The 23403-nt window shown below is 40.1% G+C and overlaps 1 protein-coding gene across 2 annotated transcripts in view; it reads right to left on the bottom strand.

Moving 5' to 3' along the window:
• NIT1 (nitrilase 1) overlaps positions 1-23403 on the bottom strand; it is a 250727-nt gene that overhangs the window by 7783 nt on the left and 219541 nt on the right. For both annotated transcript variants that reach the window (XM_044089966.1, XM_044089967.1), the window contains one exon: positions 1374-1499. In XM_044089966.1, the coding sequence (XP_043945901.1) occupies positions 1374-1499 (126 nt within the window). The remainder of the gene's footprint in view (positions 1-1373; positions 1500-23403) is intronic.

Here is a 23403-nt window from a genome sequence, read left to right as displayed (position 1 = left end):
GGGCATCTGCTTTAGGCATTGCAGGTGTCTTGAGAGGTACATACCAAATGGGGCGTTGTATTCTATAATGGGTCTAATGAGGGATGACTACAGTGGGACAATGACCTCCTTTTTTCCGGATGAAAAGCCCTTAGTGATGAGGTGTGCCACATAGAAGGATTTCCTATTACTGTTCCTCATGGTTCATTAGTGCCTTTACTATATCCTCCCTAAAATCGCACCTCAGGGCAAGCTGGGGCATAGCGTGACTATCTCAGCCATTATGAGTAAAACAAATGGAAGGATATACAATATCTTCCTTTTATTTTATTTCTACTTTTAATAGTGTTAAGTCATCCTCTGGTATTGGGTTTGGTTCCCACAGCCTTTATTTGCCTACTGTGATTGAACAAATCATTTAACCAGAGGCAACATTAATAGTATACCACATTCACATTAACTTGATTTATTCAGTTTTATTTATATAGTCTTTTGTGGGAGAAAAAATGGATTGTGCTTACGTTAATTGCTCAGAAGCATTAAATTTTATTTTTATTTTTTTTAATTTATTTAACATTTGTTGACCGGGAATGTCCGACTAGGTTCCACAGAGCCTGTTTTCAGCGGAGGCCCGGGGAGAAATGCTCCAGATGCATGTCTTTAGAAATCATGAGCCAATTGTCTTGAATAATAATAATACTAGAAACAACTTTTTAAAACTAAATTATAGGTAAAACATCCACCTCTCCTCTAATCTGACAGGGCCATGAACAGAGAACATGCACGTTCTTTTGCATAACCTTTGTTCTTGAACTGCTCATGTTATTACATCTTAAACTTGGCAGCTATACTTTAGAAGTCAGATGCTTTCTAATTCCTCAGTTCCTCATCTTATAAGCCACATTTTTGCTTTACATTCCTTCATGCCCTCCTTACTTTCTTCCTCGTGCTGTGTCACCTCTCACACACTTCTGTATTGCTCCTTGCTCTCCTGGTCAGCAACATTAACAAACACTTTTACAAAATCCAGACCTCTGTTGCTCCCCCTTTCAAACTTAGATCACAAAAATATCCTGTGCCACAACGTTTCCCCAAAGCTTTACATTTCAAAGTTCTTGTCAGTGAGGGCCATATGCCAGATACTACCCCACTTTCTTGATATCCTTGCTGTTTGTACAAGCCTTAGGTCCACCACCTTCTTCTTCTGTTCATCTTAAGTTGGTAAGTCCGCCTCCCCAACTTCCAATTTTCTGGTACCCCTCTGTGTTTCTCTCTGCTTGTAACTCACTTTTCCTTTTAGGATCTCTTAACCCTGCAGGTTTCCTTTTCTGCTTGCAGTTTAGTTTATAGGTATATGAGACCTCTATCAGTCCACAAATCAGAGTAAAGCTTACCTCCCAATGGGCTTGGCCAGTGGTGACAGTGAAAGCTGATGGGAAGGTGAGAATCTCTGCTCCTCCCTGCCTAAGTGCTAATGACAGCTCTGGAAAGCGCAGGTCATAACAGACAGCCAGGCCTACCTAAATTAAAAGAGAAAAGAACAGCATTTTTAATCTTGGGAACTTGATGTTACATATGAAACTGTTAAAAAATGTAAACACTACTCTTCTTTTAAAACATCTTTATTGAATTATCACTTGTGATACAAGTAAAAGTAATCAAACTGTATTGACAAGTTCACATTTATAAACATTATACTTCATGTATATTGCTATATATCGTATAACCTAACATTACATAAATTATTCAATTACTGCCCTTTTTTAAACAAAAACATCTTTATTAAGCCATCGCTTATGACATACACAAACATACATATATATATAAATAAAAACAAACCACACCAACACAATCCTAGTCGCAAGCATTTTACATCACAAACCATAATGACACACTTCCAGTTGCAAACATTATACATCACTTATAATCTTCCCAATCATTTCAGTCAAACATTACATAGCTCATTTAAGGTCTGCCTTCTTTTAAACCTCATTCCTCCCTTGTATGTACTGTTCCCACAATTCCCATTTTTTCCTATGCAGTTTGCTCCTACCCTTTTCTAAAGATCTCAATTCCAGTTGTTTTATCTTTGTTACTAAATTCACTTTTTCTAGTATAGTTGGTTTAGAGTTTCATTTCCATTTTCTAGTAACTGTCTTTTTGGCAGTCATCATAATTAAACAGAGCAAGGCCTTACCATGTCTAGGCAATTCTGATTCTGTATCACAGCTTAGAAAAATCATCTCCCTTGTTACACCTAAGTGCTCACCCAGCATCTCCAACAGTGCATCCCACAGAGAATCCTTAAGTCTACCAACTCACCACACTCTCATAAAATGTGTCCCCATCACACCGCCAACATTTGCTTTCTACCTGAAGAAAAATATCTATGTAAACATTTCCAAGCAAAAATCCTAAATCTTTAAGAGTTTGTTGCATATTTTGGAGACATACAAATATCGTCCGATTGTTTCTTTGTAAATTGCTTATCCAATCTCTATTCCAGATCCTCCAATCTCTATTCCAGATCCTTTCTAACCTCCTCGGATTGATTCTTGTAGTTATCATGCAATATTTTATATGCTCTACTAATTATTCTTTTTTTTTTTAATGGCAGCTTCTGTTCTAGACCAATACTGGTCTTTCATTTAGGACCCACCTATTTCTTTCTCTATGCCTATTCTTTGACATGAATCCTTGATAGGGAAGGCAATCTCTAACCTGCAGTCCAAATAAATTCTTGGTGTTTTCCCATTCTGTTACCTCTCCCTCTCTAGTTACTTTATCCCGCTACCTTGGGTCCTTTGCCAATTTTCTCCAATAAATTCCAGCCCCCTCTTGCCTGCTGTCTATATCCCTAACTGCAGTCTCCCCTATCGGCAGAATCTCCTTTCTCCATTCCAGTGTTGGCCTTTTTCTTAAGATGCTTTCTGCTACTTTGTGGATATAATATTCTGTATGATTATTACTCTCCTTAAAAGCCTGCATCCAAAATTCCAGGCTCTCCTTGTTTCTTTAGCATCATCATCACTTTCCACTTTGAATTATAGTTTTCTGCTTGTGCTATGTATAGGAGTCTTAACTGGGTAGTTCAGAAATACTCATTTAAATCGGGTAATCCCAATCTGCCCTGTTCTACTGGAAGAATCATCTTATCCCACTTGAGCAGTGGGAATGACAGAATGCCAGAAGGCTCCCCAGATAAAGCCCTTCAGCTCTTTATTAATAGCTACTCACATCATCTCCTCTGGGTGATAAAAATATGCCTGACCTGTGTAGAAGACTAATAAGACTAAAACATTTTAACTGCTTGTATCTCACTATCCATATAACAGAGCTTCCATTTTCTCAGTTTTTGTATGATCTTTTGTTTAGTCGCTTCACACACTTAGCTGCCATACCAGACTCATTTTTAATACATACTCCTAAATACTTCATTGTATCATGTCCCCATTGTGACAAGCAGGGATACTGCCAGCACAGCTATCTGTAAGATGTTTGTGTTACAAATTTATTACAACTGTATGTGTATATCAAACTGGTGGTACAGAAGTGTGTGTTGAAAAGGTTTTTGCAAAGTGCTGTTTTGAATGTAACCACAGTGTGCCCTACTGTAGTAGAACAGAAATATACATGCACTATTGTAATTGTTTAAATGTATATATTTTAACAGTGGAAACTGGAATACAGGAAGTTAATTTTAGAAAAATAGCTGAAATTAAATTACTTTATGGCTACACAATAAAAGATGGAATCTTTCAGTTTTCAATGAGTTACAGACATAGTCTGTGCTGAGAAGCTTTCTGTATTGTCTTTGGAATGAACTAAATACTACCTCTGAAAGCATGAAGGAATGCAATTGTTTTATGACTTCCAGCATCTGCCAAAGATCTGAGGTCTATGATTTTCACAGATATATGCTAAATACCGCCAGCTTTATCAATGGTTGTTTCATCTGGAGACTAGAGTCAGACAACAAGAAATTATGTCATTCTGCATGCTATCCCAGCAGTAATATTTGAGAAGTCTCTTACAGAGACAGAGCATTGGACCTGATAACAACTAGAAGATCCATTCACCACATTTGCCTTGCTCTATTAGTAAGTTCTTAGGTTATAGTAATTCTCTTAGACACAGTCAGAAATATAGTAAAGCTTAGTTTAGATATTTTTCTTTATTTATCTGAAGTTGTCCTGCAATGCTGTTTTAAATATTTCCTGTGGTTTTGAACTTTGGTGTCACTGTAAATATATAGATTTAGTATTGTTTAGATTTACTGTTAAATAAATTTAAACCTTTCATTGTGGCTGATGTATATAGAGATATTTGAGTGTTGAGAGTACTTCCATATTTATTTGGTGACACTGTGTGGGCTGCTCCTAATAGCCTTGCTCTTGGTCAAACTACCATTTGTGTTAATATTAATATTACACAGTAAGATTGGACAGCCTTTGTTAAGGGCTTTAAAGTAGCTGAGAAGGAGTTGACTAGTGGCAGTGGTAACTGCCTTATAGTCTGGGCAGAAAGGGGCATAGCTAGTAAACCTGTGCCAACCTTTCCCAGATGTGTGTGTAAATCAAACCTCAAAGAGAGTGTGTATGTCAGCATGTTGGGCAGGTACAGGAACCACTGGTTGGACAGAGAGGGTGCTGAAGATCTTAGATTGGTCAATCAGCTGCGATCTCAACTCTATAGCTGTGCCAGTGGGGAGGCTTATTGGGGATCTGGAGAAAGAGTGAGAAATCAGCCCCGGACTGACTGTGGTCTCTGTGTGCTCCTAAGGGAAATTACACTTGACGCAGACAGCTGCATCTGGAAGTACTGTGTTCGTAGCTGTTATCCTTCCAATGTACTACCCCCACTGTTGCCAGTGGTGTGGATTGAGGCTACTTGATTACTGGTCCAGTGGTGGATCGTCACATATTGGTTGGCAGTAGTGGAATATCCACATACTGGGATTCAGTGATGTGGATCTTGAACTCCTGCAGCCTGTAAATAGTGGTCACTAAAGAAGGTGTTTGTACTCTCAAGCAGCCACACAGTGAACATTCAGAGTTTTATATCACAGTAGTTTTATTTATTTTTTGTTAGTTAGTCAGGGAGAGCAGGCAAGGATGTCAGCAGAGGACTATGGAAAGCTGACAAAGTGCCAGTTGGCTGAGATGTGCCAAGCCAAAGGAATGGTGCATGCCAACCTGACTAAAGCAGAAATTACTGCAGCCTTGGGCACAGCTGCATCACAGACTAGCAACCAGGAGGACAACCAGACTGGCCTTGGGGGATGTGCAACTCTCAGAAAATGGACAGTTCAACTTGCCTTAGAGGACTTAAAAATCAGTCTGGAATTAAAGAGACTTGAACAGAAGGCCAAACATTTGGAAATAGAATCAGCAGACAGACTGCAGCATTTGGAGACCGAAGCAGAATCAATAGAGAGAAGGAGATGTGGAAGCCAAAGAAAATAAGAGGCAGAGGTGACATGAAAAGGAAATGCTGACTTTTCTCCAGGGTCATGGTGGTAATGGGGAAGGGAATAACTGAACCCCAGAAGCAATAAAGGTCAGTAAATATCTTCCACAATTTACAGAGGGTGACAGTTTGATTCATATGTTTGAAAGTGTTTGTAAACAGTATAATGTTGACCAAGGGCTCTGGGTATGGCTCCTGACCCCTTACTCCATGGTAAAGCTGTAACTGCCGTTTCTAAATTGTCTGATATTGATTGTCTAGACTAAAACCAAGTAAAGAAATGTGTATTAGAGTGTTTTAAGTTAACACCGGATGCTTATAGAAAAAAGTTTTGAGCATAGATGCAAGGCAGATGAAAGTGTGTGTAATTATGTTACTGAGTTAAGCACTTATTTTCATAGGTGGGTGAGTGGGTGTCAGGTCACCACATTTGAAGGGCTGGCAGATCTTTTGGTGAGGGAACAAGCCCTTAGCACTTTGCCTGAGGACATGAGAATCTGGTTGGCAGATAGGGAATGCAATATAGCAGATGAGTTGGGGAAAAACGGAGACCTATAACTACCAAGCAGGGCATCACTGCACAGGAATGGGATACCCAGTGCTGCACAAGGGTCTAAGGGAAACCATGGTGGGCAGCCTAAACTGCCCCAACAGAGTCCGCCAATAAAATGGGAAGCCACTAGTTCGAGTACATGGCCAGGATCAAGGGTTAAATTTTTAAATGTAGCCAGTGGGGCCAAGTAGCATATAGATGTCCACGGCAGCAAGGTGAGGAACAAAAGGTGGGGGAGCCAGCAGTGGGAATGACAGAATGCCAGCAGTAAGCTGTCTGGAGACAACAAGATTACCAAATTAACACAAGAGGTTATATCCTATCTTAGTAGTTGGAAAACAAGCCACTGCTAAGAGAGAGAGAAACAGCCTCTGACCTAACCACTGTGGAGCTTGCAATGATTAAGCAGGAGCACTACTTGCTTGGGCAGTCTACTCTAGTCAGAGCTTTAGGAAGGACCCCATTCCAAATACCTTTGGCTAGGGTTCACCTTGACTGGGAGGGTGGAAAAGAAAGCAAGCAAGTAGGTGTGTTTGAGGATATCCCTGCAGATGTCCTGATAGAGAGTGATTTTGATAATATAGTACCTTGTGTGCATGCAGTTACACTCAGTCAGGCTTGGAGACAAGCACATGGGTCTGGTAGCCTGGTGGGGACTTAGACAGGCCACACACTTGAAGCCAGGACTGGTGAGGTGGCTACTTCAGGGAGGGAGCTACCCTGTAGCAGTGAGACTGAAGGTGAGCCACATCTGGTGGTGGGTACTGATGTTCCCTTGGACAGAGTGACTGCAAATGCAGAGGTGAGTAGTAGTACCCAGGCTGACAGTAAGGCACTGCTGTCATAGGATATCAGAATTCCTGTGGAAAGGGAGCTGGGAAGGGTTACAAAGAGAATTGAGACAGGCTCAGCTCTGAGACCTTACATTACAAGGCTTGAGGGAGGTAGCTAGGGAGGCACCTGATTCTCAAGGAAAGAGGGAATGTGTACACTGGGACAAAGGGTTACTGTATAGAGAGTCAACCCCTGAGGGAGGGCTAGAGGGTGAAAGAATACAGCAGTTGGTAGCACCCACAGCCTACCATCTGGCACTTTTAGGCACAGCCCATGACATTCCCTTTGCAGGTCATATGCGCATAAACGTACCAAGAGAAGTATTATGCAGACCTTTTATTGGCGTGGGATTTAACAGGGTACTGCAGGACCTATGAGCAGTGCCAAAATGTAGGCAAAGCAGGAGACAAGGTCAAAGCTCTTTTGGTTCCTTTGCCTGTGATTGAGGAACCATTTCAGAGGGTAGCTATGGATACTGTGGGCCTCTGAGTACCCCAAGTTTCACTGGGAAGAAGTATATCCTAGTGGTAGTAGATTATGCTACCAGATACCTTGAGGCAGTGGGGCTCTGTCCTCCATTGAGACAGAAATAGTGGCAAATGCTTTGTTAGCTTTTCAGCAGGGTAGGTTCCCAACAGAGATACTGGCTGACAGAGCTGCCAATTTCACATCAGACCTGCTGGCTTGTCTGTGGGAGTGCTGTGAGGTGTGGGAGTGCTGTGAGGTGAGGCGCCTAAAGACCACCCCCAGACTATCGGTCTGGTGGAGAGGTTAAACTCTATACTAAAGACCATGCTACGAGTATTTACAGACCAGTATAAGAGGGAGTGGGAGAAATATTTGCCCCATCTGTTGTCTACTTACAAACAGGTGCCTCAGGAATCCACAGGTTTTTCACCTTTTGAGTTGCTGTATGGGCATAGGGTAAGTGGACCTCTAGGTCTGATTCGAGATGAGTGGGAGGATAAGTGTGAATCTCACAAGGGGTGTGTTGTGGCATATGAACTAAACCTCAGGACAAGGCTTAGGGGAACTCATGGGCCTGGCCTAGGAGAACCGGTCAGAAGCCCAACAGTAGAAAAAGGTCTGGTATGACAGGACTGCTCAAGCCAGAGAGTATGCTGTGGGTTAGCAAGTTAAGGTTCTCATTCCTGTCAGACACAACAAGCTGCAAGCAGTTTGGGAAGGACCCTACAAAGTGGTAAGGAAGGTCAGTGATGTTAACTACATGGTAGAACTGCTAGGCAGGAGGCAGGGGTACATTCTGTACCATATTAACACCATGAAATATTACCATGATAGGATGACCCTGGTGCTAAGTATTTGCAGTAGAAGGCAGGAGGAGTCTGAGGGGGATCTATGGCTACAGTGAGCCAGCCAGCAAAATCCAAAGTTACTATGGAGGAGCCTAGGGTTGCAGGCATATGATGTGACAGTGCAGCACTGTACTGGGGTCAGCAATGCCAATGCAGCTGGGATCTCATGACAGGGAATGGGGTAATGCATTCCCAGATAGGCTCATTCCTCTCAATCATTTCTCAAGGGTCACTTGAAAAACTAGCTCAAGTCTTCAAAGGGGGCAGTACGTGTGACAAAGGGTGATACTGCCAGTGCAGCTGTCTGGAATTTTGTAAATAATTATACGTCATTTATGAATATCAACATGATTTATATAACATGCTTGTGTGACAAATGTATTAGAACTGTATGTCATGTGTATAGCCAACTGCTGGTACAGAAGTGTGTGTTGAAAAGGTTTTTGCAAAGTGCTGTTTGAAATGTAACCACAGTGTGCCCTACTGGAATAGGACAGAAATGTACATGCACTATTGTAACTGTTTAAATGTATATATTATAGCAGTGGAAAGTAGAATACAGGTGGTTAATGTCAGAAAATAGCTGAAATTAAATTACTTTATGGCTACCCAATAAAAGATGGCATCTTTCAGTTTTTAATGAGCTAAAAACAAAGTCTCTGTGCTGGGAAGCTTTCTGTATTGTCTTCAAAGTGAACTAATTACTACTTCTGAAAGCATGAAGGAATGCAATTGTTTTATGACTTCCAGCATCTGCCAAAGATCTGAGGTCTAAGTACTTTCACAGGTAGATGCTAAATAGTGTCAGCTTCGTCTATGGTTGCTTCATCTGGGGACTAGAGTCAGATGACAAGAAATTATGTCATTCTGCAAGCTATCCCAGCAGTAATATTTGACATATTAATTTGAGAAGTCTCTTAGAGCATTCTACATTATGTCTTGGACATGACAACAACTAGAAGATCCATTCACCACATCTGCCTTGCTTTATTAGTAAGTTTTTAGGCTATAGTAATTCTTTTAGATACAGTCAGGAATATAGTAAAGCACAATTTAGATATTTTTCTTTATTTGAGAATGTCCTACAATGTTTTAATATTTCTTATGGTTTTGAACTCTGATGTCACTGTAAATATATATTTAGTATTGTCTTGTTCTTTTATTACTTATTAAATATATTTAAACATTTCATTGTGGCTGATCTGTGTAGAGGTATTTAAGTTTTGGAGTACTTGCATATTTATTTGGTGACACTGTGCGGGTCACTCCTAATAACCTTGCTCTTGGTCAAACTACCATTTGTGTTAATATTAATATTACACAGTAAGACAGTACACCCTTTATTAAGGGCCTTAAAGTAGCTGAGAATGAGTTGATTGGTGGCAGTGGTAACTACCTTATAGTCTGGCCAGAAGGGGCATATCTAGTAAACCTGTGCCAGACTTTCCCAGGTGTGTGTGTGCGTGTCAGCTACTTAGGCAAGGACATGAAGCACTGGTTGGAGAGGGTGCTGGAGGTCTTAACTTGGGTCACCTAGCTGATATCTCAATTCTATAGCTGTGCCAGTGGAGAGTCTTATTGGGGATCTCGAAAAATAGGGAGAAATCAGCCCCAGACTGACTGTGGTCTCTATGTTCTCTTAAGGGACATTGCACTTCATGCAGAGACCTGCATCTGAAAATACTGTGTTTGTACTTGCTATCCATCCTGTGAATCTTCCCTACTGTTGCAGTGGTATTCTTGATTACTGGTCCAGTGGTGGGGCGTCAAATAAATATGCATACTGCTGAACCAATTCATATGTGGGTACATAATTTACCGCTACTGTCTTTGTTTTAGCTTCATTAGTTTTATATCCTGAAAAGATATGAAAATGTCTCACAATGTTCCACAACACTGTGATGTCTCCGTGAAGACTGGTAGAGAAGTGTGAAGGCTGCCAGCCTAGCCAGATATAATTTTATATATAATTCTATCATTTGTAAATATGAATGTGAATCACAGGCTTGTTGTCTTAAATGAAAAAAAAAATGCTGTTACAAAAATGTGGCAAAAGTGCTCTCTACTGACCCAGTAAAAGCATCTTGTGACGCTTTGATCTAAAGTCGGCTCTGTACGGGCTAGATGAAGGCTTCCTGCCTATTGTTTTAAGGCTAAAGTTAATGACCAGAATTTACATGTGGAATATCCTTTATTGCTCTAAGTGTAAAATAATGTACATGCAGTTTCTGTAAGCCTGGGAACACCAGGAAAGTGTGAAATGATGTAATGTTTTTATTAGAACTGCAGTTTCAATTTAAACCGATAGAACCAGAAGGCATTAAGCATTTTTGTCTTGAACATCCAACTCTGCACTGCCTTATGCTCTATGTAGGTAAGTTATTTTAGTAGTGTGTTTTCTTTTAGTAACAGCTGGCAAATTAGAAAGATTAGACTAAGTGTTTTTCTGTGATGTCAGAACTGTACAACTGATTTATTTTAAGTATTTCTGTGTGATCTCTGAACTCTTGACTAGCACTGTCTGAGTAGTATTGTCTTGTGGTTTTAATTATTTATTATTAAATATTTTAAAACCTTTTAACTGTGGCTGGCTTGTGTAGAGATAATTTAATCTAAGCTCTTAAGAGTACTTGCATGCCTTTGGTAAAACTGTACAAGGCCACTCTAATAGCTTTAGCCGTGGGCTATACTACCAATTGGATAATAATATTGCACAGTAATAATTGGACACCCTTTTAAGGGCCTCTGAGTAGCTGATAAGTATTACTTAAGTCGTGGCACTAATAACCACCGTATAGTCTGGGTAAAAGGGGCACAGCTGGGGAACCTGTGCCAGCCTTCCCCAGAAGTGTCTGTGTGGTTGTATAAACTCTTATCTCAAAGTGTGTGTGTGTCAGCTACTTGGGCAGGGACATGAATCACTGGTTGGACAGAGAGGGTGCTGGAGATTTTAGCTTGCCCAGCTAGCCTGAGATCTGGACCCTATAGCTGTGCTTGTGAGGAGTCTTACTGGGGACCTGGAGAGCAAGGGAGCGACCAGCCCCGGACTGACTGATCTGTGTGTGTTCTTAAGGGAAATTGCACTTTACTGTGTGTATTTGTTATCCTTTCCTCATATATGAGATGCCCTCTCTGGTGTTGGTGGTGATGATTCAGGCTCCTTGATTGCTGGGCCAGGGCACGGGCGTCACAGTCTCTTTCTGGTTTTGTCAGGTATAAAATAATATAATCTGCAAATCGAGCCACCTTTTTTTGACTACCATACCAATTATATCCTTGAATTTCTGAGTCCCTTATTTTCTTTGCCAGTGGTTCTAAATATAATGCAAACAACAAAGGGGAAAGAAGACACCCCTGCCTGGTTCTTCTGCTCAAGCAGAAATTATCAGAGAGGACCCCGCCCACTTTAATTTTCACCTCCGATCCCTCATATATCCTCCTAATCAACGTTATAATTTTTTCAGGAAATGCAAATGCTTCCATTGCACTGCTCATAAAGTCGCAGCTTACTCTGTCAAATGCTTTCTCTGCATTACGACCCACCAACAACAATGATATTTTCTTACATTCTGCTTCCCTCTGGATCATCAATGTTCTGTTAATGTTGTAAAATGTTTGACTTCCTTTTGGCATTACTTTTGGCATAAAATTTAAACACTACTCTTAAGCCTCTCCAGCACGTTGCTTAGTTTTAGTACTGTGAACCCATCTAGGAATCATGACTATGGTGGGCCCACTGGATGAAAAATGATACCAGTTCCATAACTAAAATATCCATCAAACAATACAAGAATCCCAAAAGGCAAAGGAACCGGAGGTCCATAGCTCTGAGTTTGAGACAAATCCCAATGAAATCAGGGACAAATCCAGAAATAACCCGGGACAATCAGGGATACTTTTAGATTATTAGCAATATTAATCTGAAACACTGACAACAAAAGAATGTGAAATAATATAATTTTCCGAAGTAAACATTTATAAGTCTAATTATTGTCATTCCTTATTCTTCCAAGTCACCAGTCTTAGGATGGATTAAGGACAGAGCAAAAATGTTTATCAAAAGAAGGAGCAGTTGAGAGGTATGCAGAGGTCACACTGTGGTTGCAAAACTACAAACAATTTACTGAAAATATACAAAACAACAAACAGTGCTTTCATCTCATTAATATCTTATCAGGATAAGATATTGCATCAGATTGTTAGAAAATTCAGCAATGTCACATGATTAATTCACATGATGTAACTTCCTTCTTAACTTTTTTTTAAAACAAAGTAAAATTAACTGTATTATTTAACCCTTTGTGTCTGCTCACATCCATACTCTAAATCTTCATCTCTACCACCACCTCTTACCTTCAATGCAGCATGGTCCACAACAAAAAACAAAAGCTCTTTAAACTCAACACAGACTTTAGAGTATCTGCTTAAAGCTTTAGATGCATTATTTGGCATGATTGGATCTTTGTGTTCATAAATCCGTCCTTTTAATACTGTGTTTGTTTTTCTCATGTAAAATTCTAAACACACTGCAAAATAAACAACAAACTTGATTACATGTAAAATACCCCAGAAAACCATGGGTGCGTATAGTGTTCAGACAAAACACATTAGTCCCTTTCATAAATGAACCTACACAGAGTACAACCCAATGCATTTGGAAGTGACTTTCTTCTGGGCTAATGTATTACTATTATTGTGTGTAGTACTATTTTGTTCAAAACAATTTCTGCCCCCCTTTTACATAGAAATGTTGGGGTGTCTCCTACACACCTAAAACATCAGTCAGTTATCTTTAATAACTCTTAATGGCACAACTATCATTACTTGAAGTAACATACACGATCCTTTTCCATTGTCTGTTCAGTTTTTTCTTGTCTTTATGAACCGGCAGGGCAAATGAACATTTTTTCCACTAAATGTTTAGGGTATCCCCAACTATAAATCTCTCGGTTGACTTTTTTGGTCTTTAAATTAATGCATCATTTTAACTTATCCTGTCTTTTTTTTTTTTATATGGGGTGCATACTTGTGTAATGCAGAAATTACTTTTTTATAACTGATACAAACTTCAAAAGTTTATAACTCTTTATAAAGAAGTGTATCTAAACACACACTTTAATTTTAAACCCAGTACTCAAAATTCTAAAAAAGAAAAAAAAAGTCTCACTGTTGATGTCGGATAAAAATTCATCCAATTCACCTGTCCCTTTCCAGACTAAAAAAGTGATCCTCAATAAATCTTTTATAAAAAAAAACTAACATTATTAAAACTCAAACTCTTACAAATATTTTTCCCCAACAAGACATACAGAGATTGGCAAATAGTTCAATCAGAACACAGTCTGAAGTCATACTACTGCCAATCAATGTCTCATTGCAGAACCTGTGTCTAACCCTGCAGATTCAGGAATACTAAAATTGTGGTGGTGTTGGTGGCAGTGCTACACACACAAAAACACACCCATATGTAACCATGTCCCTTTTAAGACTACAGAGAGGCAAAGCTGGTAACCCTTAACAGGTTCAGCTTTGAAATCACAGGGTACCTACCTTACTTTGTCATACTTAAAGGTGTCAACAAAATCAAGCATGAAACATCTGATGCGATCTACTTCAGCAAAAGTGCACAGACAGATATCGATGGGTAGAACTAAGCAGTAGCAACGTTTCCAAAACATGAAAGAATTTATAGAAAAAGTCCATAACAGGGAAGAAGCAACTCAAAACATCTTTATGCTAAATTATGTTGTTTCTCTCCTATAAATAAACCACTAATATGTATCCTGTCTAGTTGGAATCGAGGGTCACCATCACCAAAATATAAACTGCATATCAGTTTACATCTCATTGAAACTAACGTTATATACTTGCCATAATGCCAGATCTTTTCACTCATGTCCATCAGATATTACATATGGGTCCTCAAGCCACTTGTCAGATCCAGCCTGGCAGCATCAGTGCTCCACCTCGAGCCCCTTAAGAATTTTCCCTGTCGTAATACACCTTTTCTCTGAATACCTCAGATCTCAACTGGCGCCTGAAGAGCAGAATTTAATGAAAGTATGAATGGAGGGTCAAGAGGCAGCACCAAAATGTCATTTACTGATGAGGATCTGAAAAAGGCTGAAGACGTGGCTACTGCTATGGAAGAATGAGCTTTTGGCTTGCAAGGTCAAGTTTTGTTTTGCTTAACATATATGAAGGTGATGTAATCCAAAAGCCAGAGGGGGAGAGAGAGACAAAGTTTGTTCTCAGCAAAGGAGATGAAAAGTTGCATGTCTTTACTAATGGTTTCAGTCCTGTCCAAGTAGAAATGTAATTGTCTATGAATGTTTAAGGTATGCAAGATGTATTTGCCCTTGTTGGGGTAGTGTGGAAAATTTATTGGCAGATGCAAGGGCTGAGATATATTGGCTTCTGCAGCAGGCTTCAGGGTTTAGTTCTGAGTGGCACCCTATTTTCATGAAAAAGTAGACAAGGTGGGGATGAAGAAATTGCATGAAGCTCTGAAATCCTCCCGGCTGGCATGATGGCTACCAAAAATATAATCTTCCAAGAGAGGAACTTCAGCTCTGCTGAAGAAGCTGGTTCCAATGGAGGTTTGGTCAAGGTCTCCAGAACTATGTTTAGATCTCATTTAGCTAGTGGATCATTAACTGAAGGGCTAAGTAAAAAGTTGCCTTTGAAAAAGGTCTTGTGTGACCTTTTAGACCCATGTAGAAATCTGAAACTGCTGCTAGTTGCACCTTGCCTGTTGAATACCTGAAGCCTGGAAAATAGATGCCAGGAAGCAAATAATATCTAGGACAGGGGTGGATAAGGGATAAATGTTTTGTTCTTTAGCCCAGACAACAAATCTCTTCCATCTACTTTTGTATATCTTGCATGTAGAATCTTTTTGAGAAGCTGTCAAGCTCCTAACAAAATCTGTGGCTAGGTACTCATCCTTGGCCATCACTGGAATTGGAGAAACCAAGTGGTTAACTTCAGATTGTTTATGTCCAAGTGAAGCTTCCTGGATCGGTGTGAGATTAGATTCTTACTGGGATCCAGGTGCTAAGGGGGCATCCAAAGATGCAGCTTCAAAAAGGGGGAACCAGATCTGTCTGGGCAAGAAGGGGGCCTATCAGGATAACTGCTGCCTTGGACTTTCTTGCTTCTGAAGAAACCCATGTATAAAAAGAAGGGGGGAATAAGAGTAAAGGAGCCCCAGAGGCCACTGCTGAGACAGAGTATCCCTTGGTGACCGTCAGACTGGGGGAATCAAGGCAACATATTTGTCACATTTGGTACTGTGAGAGTGGCAAACATAGCGCAGCAAGGACTGCCCCAGTGATTAAAGATCTGGTTGGCCATTTCTGAAAATTGAGGCAGTCCTGCTGAGCCTGTCCACCAGCCAACTGAGAACTCCAGGGATGTGTGTTGCATTAAAACACAGAAAGCCACGGAGTCACCAATAAGTGTCCTGTCACCTCTAAGATAACGTATACTACACAGCGATGAACAGCAACCAACTCCAAAAGTATAAACTGTTTATTGCACAACGAAAAAACAGCAAAACACCATAAAATGTAAACTGTTAAGCGCTTTCACCCATATAAATGGGCTTCTTCAGAACACCATAATTGTTACAAAGACGCCTTATAATACAAATTTGGTGCCAAAACCAGCTTCGTTTAACCATTTCCATTTCAAACTGTTAAAGCCATATCAACAGGTATAAAAAAATGTGTTTACAAACTAAAAAAAGCATTCACCTACATCTAGGTGATATGAAGATGTATAATAATGTTATTAAAATATTTATAAAATCAACATATTTGTAAAATAAATTAAAATACAATGAATCCTACCCTTAATATTGACAGTGCCTGCATATTGTAGCGTTTTAATCCAACGTTACTACCTTAACCAAATAACAACCAACTATTTGTCATAAAGCTGTAATCAAAGATCAAAAATCATGATGACTTCATAATGCAAAAAAATTAAATATTGTTATGTTTAAGCATATCCATCACTCTTAATATATTCACTGTGGGTGTAGTTAGCGACATGTACAAAAGTCCTTTGTCTCGAATAGAATCACCCACAACCTATTCGTGTGGTCCTATGTCGCTGCTCTGTATATATCATATTAGCACCTTATAGGTGTACTATTTTGTGTATAAATATAAAAAAATTATAATAAAAGTGTTTATGCTTAGTGTGCTAATACTTTTTGCATAAAACTGACCAATTACTAGAAAATGTATCTGATAAAACGATACTTACGGAAAGACTTTTTAAATAAACAATGTATACAGCACACTACTAAATCCAAGTAAAATCCAACCAAAATACTATATATATATAAAAAAAAAAATATATATATATATATATATATATATATATATATATATATATATATATATAAATATTAATTACTAATATTTCCTCCTTATGTGATTTTTTAAAAAATACTAACTATTATGTGAACTTATATGCATTCCCATTACAGGATATGTAAGACACAGAGATGTGTTACTAATTCATTTCTAATATAGGCTTACAGGAAATAAAATCACTCAGCTCAGGTAGTGATGTTGCATCTAAATATAACTGCCACCAAGTTTCCCTGTAGCTCAATAAGGTCTTGTAATCTCTTCCCTGGGGGTCATTCTTTATAGTGTCTATAATAGCAAACTTAAATCCATGTGAATAGCCTTTCATTTCTATATGCCTATATAAGGCATTTATGGGGTCCTTCCTCCTAATATTGTACATGTGTTCATATATAAGTTTTTTAAGAGATCTCTCTGTCTTCCCCACATAATAACATGCACATTCATTACATAAAGCTATATAGACCACCATTTTTGTGTTACAATTCCCTTCAACAAATTTGTGTTGCATTGATAAAGTGGTGTGAGGCAATCACCCACTGCCAAACCCTCAATGCCTCCCAACAAAATTGGTAAGAGCTAGCTCCTCCTTGCTTTTTGATGTACCAAACTACTATCATGTCTGTTTGGACAGATACCATACATTGAGGGGAAGTGATCCTGAAGTTCCAAAAAACACAAGGAGGACTGTCCTCAACTCCCAAACATTAATGTGTGAATTTGCATCTGTGTCCGACTACTAACCTTTGCCCATTCTCCATTCATAATGACCCCTCCACCCACCCAAGGGAGGATGCATTTGTGGTTACTGTTGCTACTGGGTTTGGGTTTATGAACAAATTCCCCACAGAGACCAGCAGTGAATGTAGCCACCACCTCAGATGAGACCTGGAGGAGTTTGTAATCAATGGTTTTGGAGAGAGGGTGCAAGCACTTGCATCAGTGAAATTGGTGGAGCCATTGTGAAATTCTCATGTGAAAACCTATGAGACGTACCATGATGAATGAAACAGCCACAAGACCCACAACTCTTTGTACAAGATCTGCAGGTGGAAATGAGCTGAGTAGAAGGGACTGAATTGGAGTCTTTCCTACGATAAGGAAACTATAGACTGGGTGGTGTTTAGATGGCATACTATAAATGGGACTACTTGGACAGAAATCATATTGGATTTGAGAGTGGCGAAGATTGAGGAGGTAGGCTCTGGCTTTGATGACAGACTCCATCAATGACAGAGTTACACGCCAGTCTTTGAGGTATTGGAAAGTCTTATAATAGCTGAATGACTACAATGGCTATGCTTTCTGTAAACACCATGGGGGCTGTGACAAGTCTGAATGCCAAGACCCTGAAATAGTAGTGACTGGATCCTATCTGAAAGATACAATCCTCCTTGACTTCCTTGTGATTTTTATGTGAATGTAAGTGTAGTGGAGACTGATAGCACATCCATTTGTTCTCCCTGAGACAGGGTGCAACTGACTGCACCTTGAATCTTCTGATATGAGTTATGCAGACATGTTCAGGTGGCTGAGGCTCAGGATGGGTCAGAGATATTGACTTTTCATTGGAAACAAAATCCTGACCCTCTCTGGTCTGGTAGGAGTGCTTAGTTTGTTCTTTTTTCTAGAAGAGAATGCATCTCTTTTAGAAATGCTCTCGCCTTATTGGGATGCCTATCTAGGAATGGCTTGTGGGGGGTGTGAGGAAATTTGGAAATGGGAATATATTGGCCTGTGGATATTATCCCTCTTACTCATTTGTCCTGTGTGAAGGCCTGCTATGCAGTCAGGTGGAGGGATAGACAACCCAACTGCCTACAGAGTAGAACAGGTGGGCAGACCTTCAAGTATGCTGTTGCTTGCAATCGGAAAATAGCCTGCTGTATCCCATATTTTGCGGACCCCCTCTGGGTCAGTGTCCATTAAAAGGACTGCCCCGTCAGAAGGTTGGTGCTTTGATGTCTTACACCAGAGAGACATTAAGGACCCTTTTGGTTCCAACTGTATGATGCCTAGGGACACTGAATTTGACTCTGGTGGGAAACAGGGTCTTGCCATCTTGTTCAATCTTCTGCATCCTTTCTTTCACTTTGGGGCCAAAGACAGAGAGCTCAAAGGGAACATTTATGAATGACACCTTAAAGCTGTCCACAAAGTCACACGTGCAGAAATACATGGCATCTTACAGCAGTGCCAGAACCGGATGCCCTAGCCACTCCATCCACCACATTATGCATTGGGAGCATGAAGAGGTTGGTTAGATTAGTAATGATGTGAGGGTAACCTTGAGGTGCTTACTGGACTCCCATTATAAGGGGGGGGGGGGAGTCTTCAAAGTAGATAAGACTTGTTAAGCCAAATATCGCGGGGAAACTATTCACATGAGTGGTCTAAGTTCAGGGTATTGAGCACAAAGGTGCCCAAAATATAAGCCTGCTTCCCCAGCCTACTCATCACCCTGGACTCATTGAAGGAAGTCTTCTGATAGCTCTTTTAGTAGCTGCCAGCATGATAATGGAATCAACCTCTGGAGATCCTCCCAATGGTTTTCAGGGGTCTGCTTCACAATTGTCTGGTTCCTGCCACAACTTCCAGACAGCCAAGTCAATAAGCTTGTCTGCTAGAGGGACCACCCAGGACTGTAGATGGTGCCAAGCTATAAGCCGCAATCAATACTGTCTTGTCCCGAAAGGGAGGGTCTATGGGCCAAGCTCCCCTCTAGCACATAAGCTCCAATATATCACCAAAATAAGGCATCCTCCAGAGGGTACTGTGTAGCACCTTCTTGATCCTCTGATTGGAACCTGGGATGGAAAACTCTGAAGGGGAGTCTAGGTGCTTCCACTTACATGTCTTCTTTTTTATGTCAGGGGATGAGTATCCTGAATCCTCAAAGGCCTGATACTACTGTCAAGCATGGGGATGGAGTTTCAAAGTACATGTTGAGCCATGGATGTCTGAAGAGAAAGAGGCAAGATAGCAGTGGAGTTCTGGGGTGGAATCATGCCTGTTAGGACCTGTGACTCTCTTCGTGAGGGGAGAACAAATCATCCTCCTCAGCACCTAGAAAGCTGACTCCATCTCTGAAGGATCTGAAGAGTTAGCCCCAAGTGACAGATTTGACCCCCCCCCCCCAGGAGACAGTGCCAACAGTAAGTGGGAGGTTGACACAATGGTTAATGTCTTTACCTGCCATGCACAAGGTCCAAAGTTTGATTCTCATGTGAGTTAATTGTCTAGGCTTAAAATGGTCTTCAAGGGCATTAGCCTAGTACTCATCTATAAACCAGGGAAATGGTCAGGCTCAGATGTGGAGACTGAAGCTGATAATTGACAATCTCCAACATAAACCCCAGTGTGGAAGCAACAGATCTAATATTGGTGTCAAGGCAAGGCCACTAGCATGCCTTCTTAGCTCTGAGACCGCATTAGCCTTAAAGTGATTGTGTCAGAGTACCTCTACACTGAAGCTAAAAATGAAGTCTGCATTAAGGACACAGGCCCTGGGATTTGGGATGGATCTAATGAAGCTGGAGCTAGGACTCGGACCGGTTAAAGAATAACAACTGGGGTAAAGCGAGTGGATCCGGCCACCTTCAGAGCTGAATGGGATGGAAGGACTCCCATTTTTGTCTGGGCCCAAAGACACTTCTGCTTCATGTGACCCAAGTCTGCTTTTTAAGACCGAAAGGACCTGACTGCAGGTGCTGAAGAAGCTCTACTGAGAGGTCTCTGGTACAATCTCTCATCCAAAGATTCTCATCCTGGGGAGTCTTGAAAGATGACTGAATCTGGAATGATTATATCAATAGGGGATGTAAATTTGTGTTTGAGCTACAGAAACCTCAAGCTTCTGATGCTTTGGAGCTGAAGGAGATGGTTCTGGATCCGTATACTTCTTCTTGGGATCAGTGAGTCTTTAGGCTTCAAATGTTTTTCCACTGACTTTTTAACTTTGGAAACCTCAGGGACCAGGGATAGCAATACTTTTATAGTCAGTTTATTTTTTTTCTGTCTGCTAATGTCCTAAGGCCAAACCCCTTACAAATCTCATAGCCCACAGAGAGATGGGAAGCAACCAAGCATACTATGCATTAGTACTGAATACTCTGAGGAAGGATCTTATGTCCACATGCTTGTTTGTTTATCCACACTAATCTCCACAAACTGTCAAAAAAGTAGAGAAATAAACCACACACACAATAATATGTTTAACTACAATTAACTCTGTACTAGATAGATAGCAAACTCTGGGAGAATGTAAACCTATTTAGACAATACAGTGGGAAATGTTATATGACAAAGTGGTTCTCACTAACTGGAAAGAAAACACTAAGTAAAAAGTACATGAAGTGTAAAAGATTGTCTTAAGGGCACTAAATCTATTAAAAGAGGGAAAAAACCCTCAAATATAAACATATACAAGGAGGAGCATTTAGCTGAAGGGAGAAGATGTCCACTCAAAAAGCCATCAAGTGAAATTTTGTATTTGGCTAATGAGATAGTCCAACTGTGAATGAGGCCCCTTTTTAACAGAAGCCCTGGGGAGAAAAGCTCCATAATAATACAGTGACAATCGACAATTAGAGCAAATACAAAAGTCACATAATAGAAGAAAAGCAAATCACACAAGGTAAAATACAGTTATCTAGTAATGTTTACAATACAAAGTGATTATATATAATAAAAAATTGGTCACATAAACCAAAATAATTAGAACGTAGTAGCATTAAAGTTTTGTCAGAAATAAAGTCAGATATGAACATATGGAAAATACCAAAAAACAGGCTGAGAATATATACAGACTTGGTAACATCTTGCTAACAAATCTCCTAGCTACAGTATATGCTGACATTCGGAGTGTCCTATTAGGAAAATAAGTATGGAATAGTTAAGTCAATAGGCTTCACAGGTTAAGAGGTTTAGGAAGTAGTTGAATAATAACTTGGTAGAGATCAGAGTTAAAATAAAAAGGAGGTTAGAAACATAGGATATTTTACCTGGTTTAGAGCAGAAGCACAACAATGCATTTGTCAAGTTTTCGAAGCAATGTTTTAGAGGAGATGATGTTAATTAGTTTGAATGTCAAAGAAACAGCATTCTACATTTTGGTAACATATGAAGAATGAAGCAAGTCACCTACTATGATGTCTGATACTGTTTCCAGTAACAATTTTCAGGAGAACGAAGAGCTCTGCAGGGGAAATAGTGGGTCATAAATGCCTTAGTTAATTGTGTTAACGTTAGATAATTACAGAGTTCCCTCCATTTGGGTTAAGTGCAGCACAGTGGTGCGCTTTACAAGGCACATTACCAAATCTGGCCACTTTAATGCAGCACTGCTCAAGCAGATTGAATTGGGTTGTTTGTAAATTAATGAGGATAGAAGCTGCATATAGTAGAGCTGGCAGCAGATTCCTGTGTTTTCTGGCATGGTTACTTAAGTATGGTTTGTCCCTGTAAATGGAGCCCAATTTTAAGATTATTTACATATGTACATGTTTTGTAAGATAGTCAAATTTCAAATTTTCATCAATAATGGCATCTAAGAGTTTGTAGCCGCGGTGGTACAGCGGTAGCATTGTTACCTCACAGCAAGAGGTTCTCGTGTTCGATTCACGGCTGGAGTGCCTTCTGTTTGGAGTCTGCATGTCCTCCCCGCGGTCGAGTGGCCTTCGAAAGACATGCGTGAATGGGCGTTCCTTCTCTGAAGGCTGGGTGTTGGGCTGGCAACTCGGCACCATAAAAATCGACTGCCAATCATTAGTGGACCGGAGTTCCACTGTGGCGACCCCTAAAAAGCCAAAAAGAAAAGAGAGAATGGCATCTAAGAGTTTGGTGTGGTTAACCAGTTCAATTTTTCTATTATCTAAGAAGGAAAGAGTGAAGAGGGGTTTCTGGTCTGAGTTGCTTAGGGCTAAATAGGATACGTTTGCATTTTTTGTTTTTAACAAAAGAATCAAATTGTTTTTAACAGCAGTTGTAAGACTGAGACAGATTTCAATGGACGTGAAGGATTCCTGAGATAGCTAAAGTTTATGTTCTTAGCAGATCATATTAGAGTAGCATCATCAGCATATTGGACAATGCTAGCATGTTTGTTAGTTTTATGGACATTGTCGACAAACATATTTAAAAGGATGGAGCCAATGATAGAACCATCTGGGACACCAACTGATACGGGGGGGGGGGGGAATGGTTGAAGTGTTTGCCATTTTACAGCCTGTTATGTATCTGAGAGGTAGCTACTGAACCGAGAAAGGGAGTTCGAGTCCAGGCATAGTCTGACACCTTATATAGTAGCTTATGGTGAATGACTCTGTTGAAGGTTTACATAGATCTAGAAGTGTAGCTCAGACTAGGTAAGCCAAGCTCCTGAGAAGAACGACACAAGTACCATGATGTGGGCAGAAACTATGCTGGGTGTGTGATGCAGATTACTGTCAGTGATAAGGGAATGGATGCATTACTCTAAATTTTTTGATAGTATAGTTATGTGTTTATATACTTGGTGAGGTCAGTGTAACTGCCACTTTTGTCGAGTGGTAGATGCAAAGTTTGTTTTTGTTTTTTTCACTCAGCTGGGACAAAGCCTTCATTAACAGATTGCTTTATTAACATAGATACAAGATGTACTGCTATATCTGCTGCAGATTTAATATTCTCAGTGGGATAATTATTGGTGAGGGGTAGATTTAGCTTCAGAAGTAGTCTCTTGATGGTAGGTATGAGGTGGAGTAGTGGCAGCAGTGGTTGGGTATTTCAGGAGGCAAAATGCTCACTGAATAAAGTGCGTTTGTTGAATTCTGTGGTGATAATTGTTTTTGTTTTGCCATCAAGAAAAGGAGTTGGTTGGGAGGTATGA

The sequence above is a fragment of the Protopterus annectens genome, chromosome 12.part0 (assembly GCF_019279795.1).
Source record: "Protopterus annectens isolate FY-2018-M chromosome 12.part0, PAN1.0, whole genome shotgun sequence".
In the NCBI taxonomy this organism is placed as follows: domain Eukaryota; kingdom Metazoa; phylum Chordata; order Ceratodontiformes; family Protopteridae; genus Protopterus; species Protopterus annectens.
Note: the sequence above shows the minus strand (reverse complement) of the source record. Positions and strands in the feature narration are given on the sequence as shown.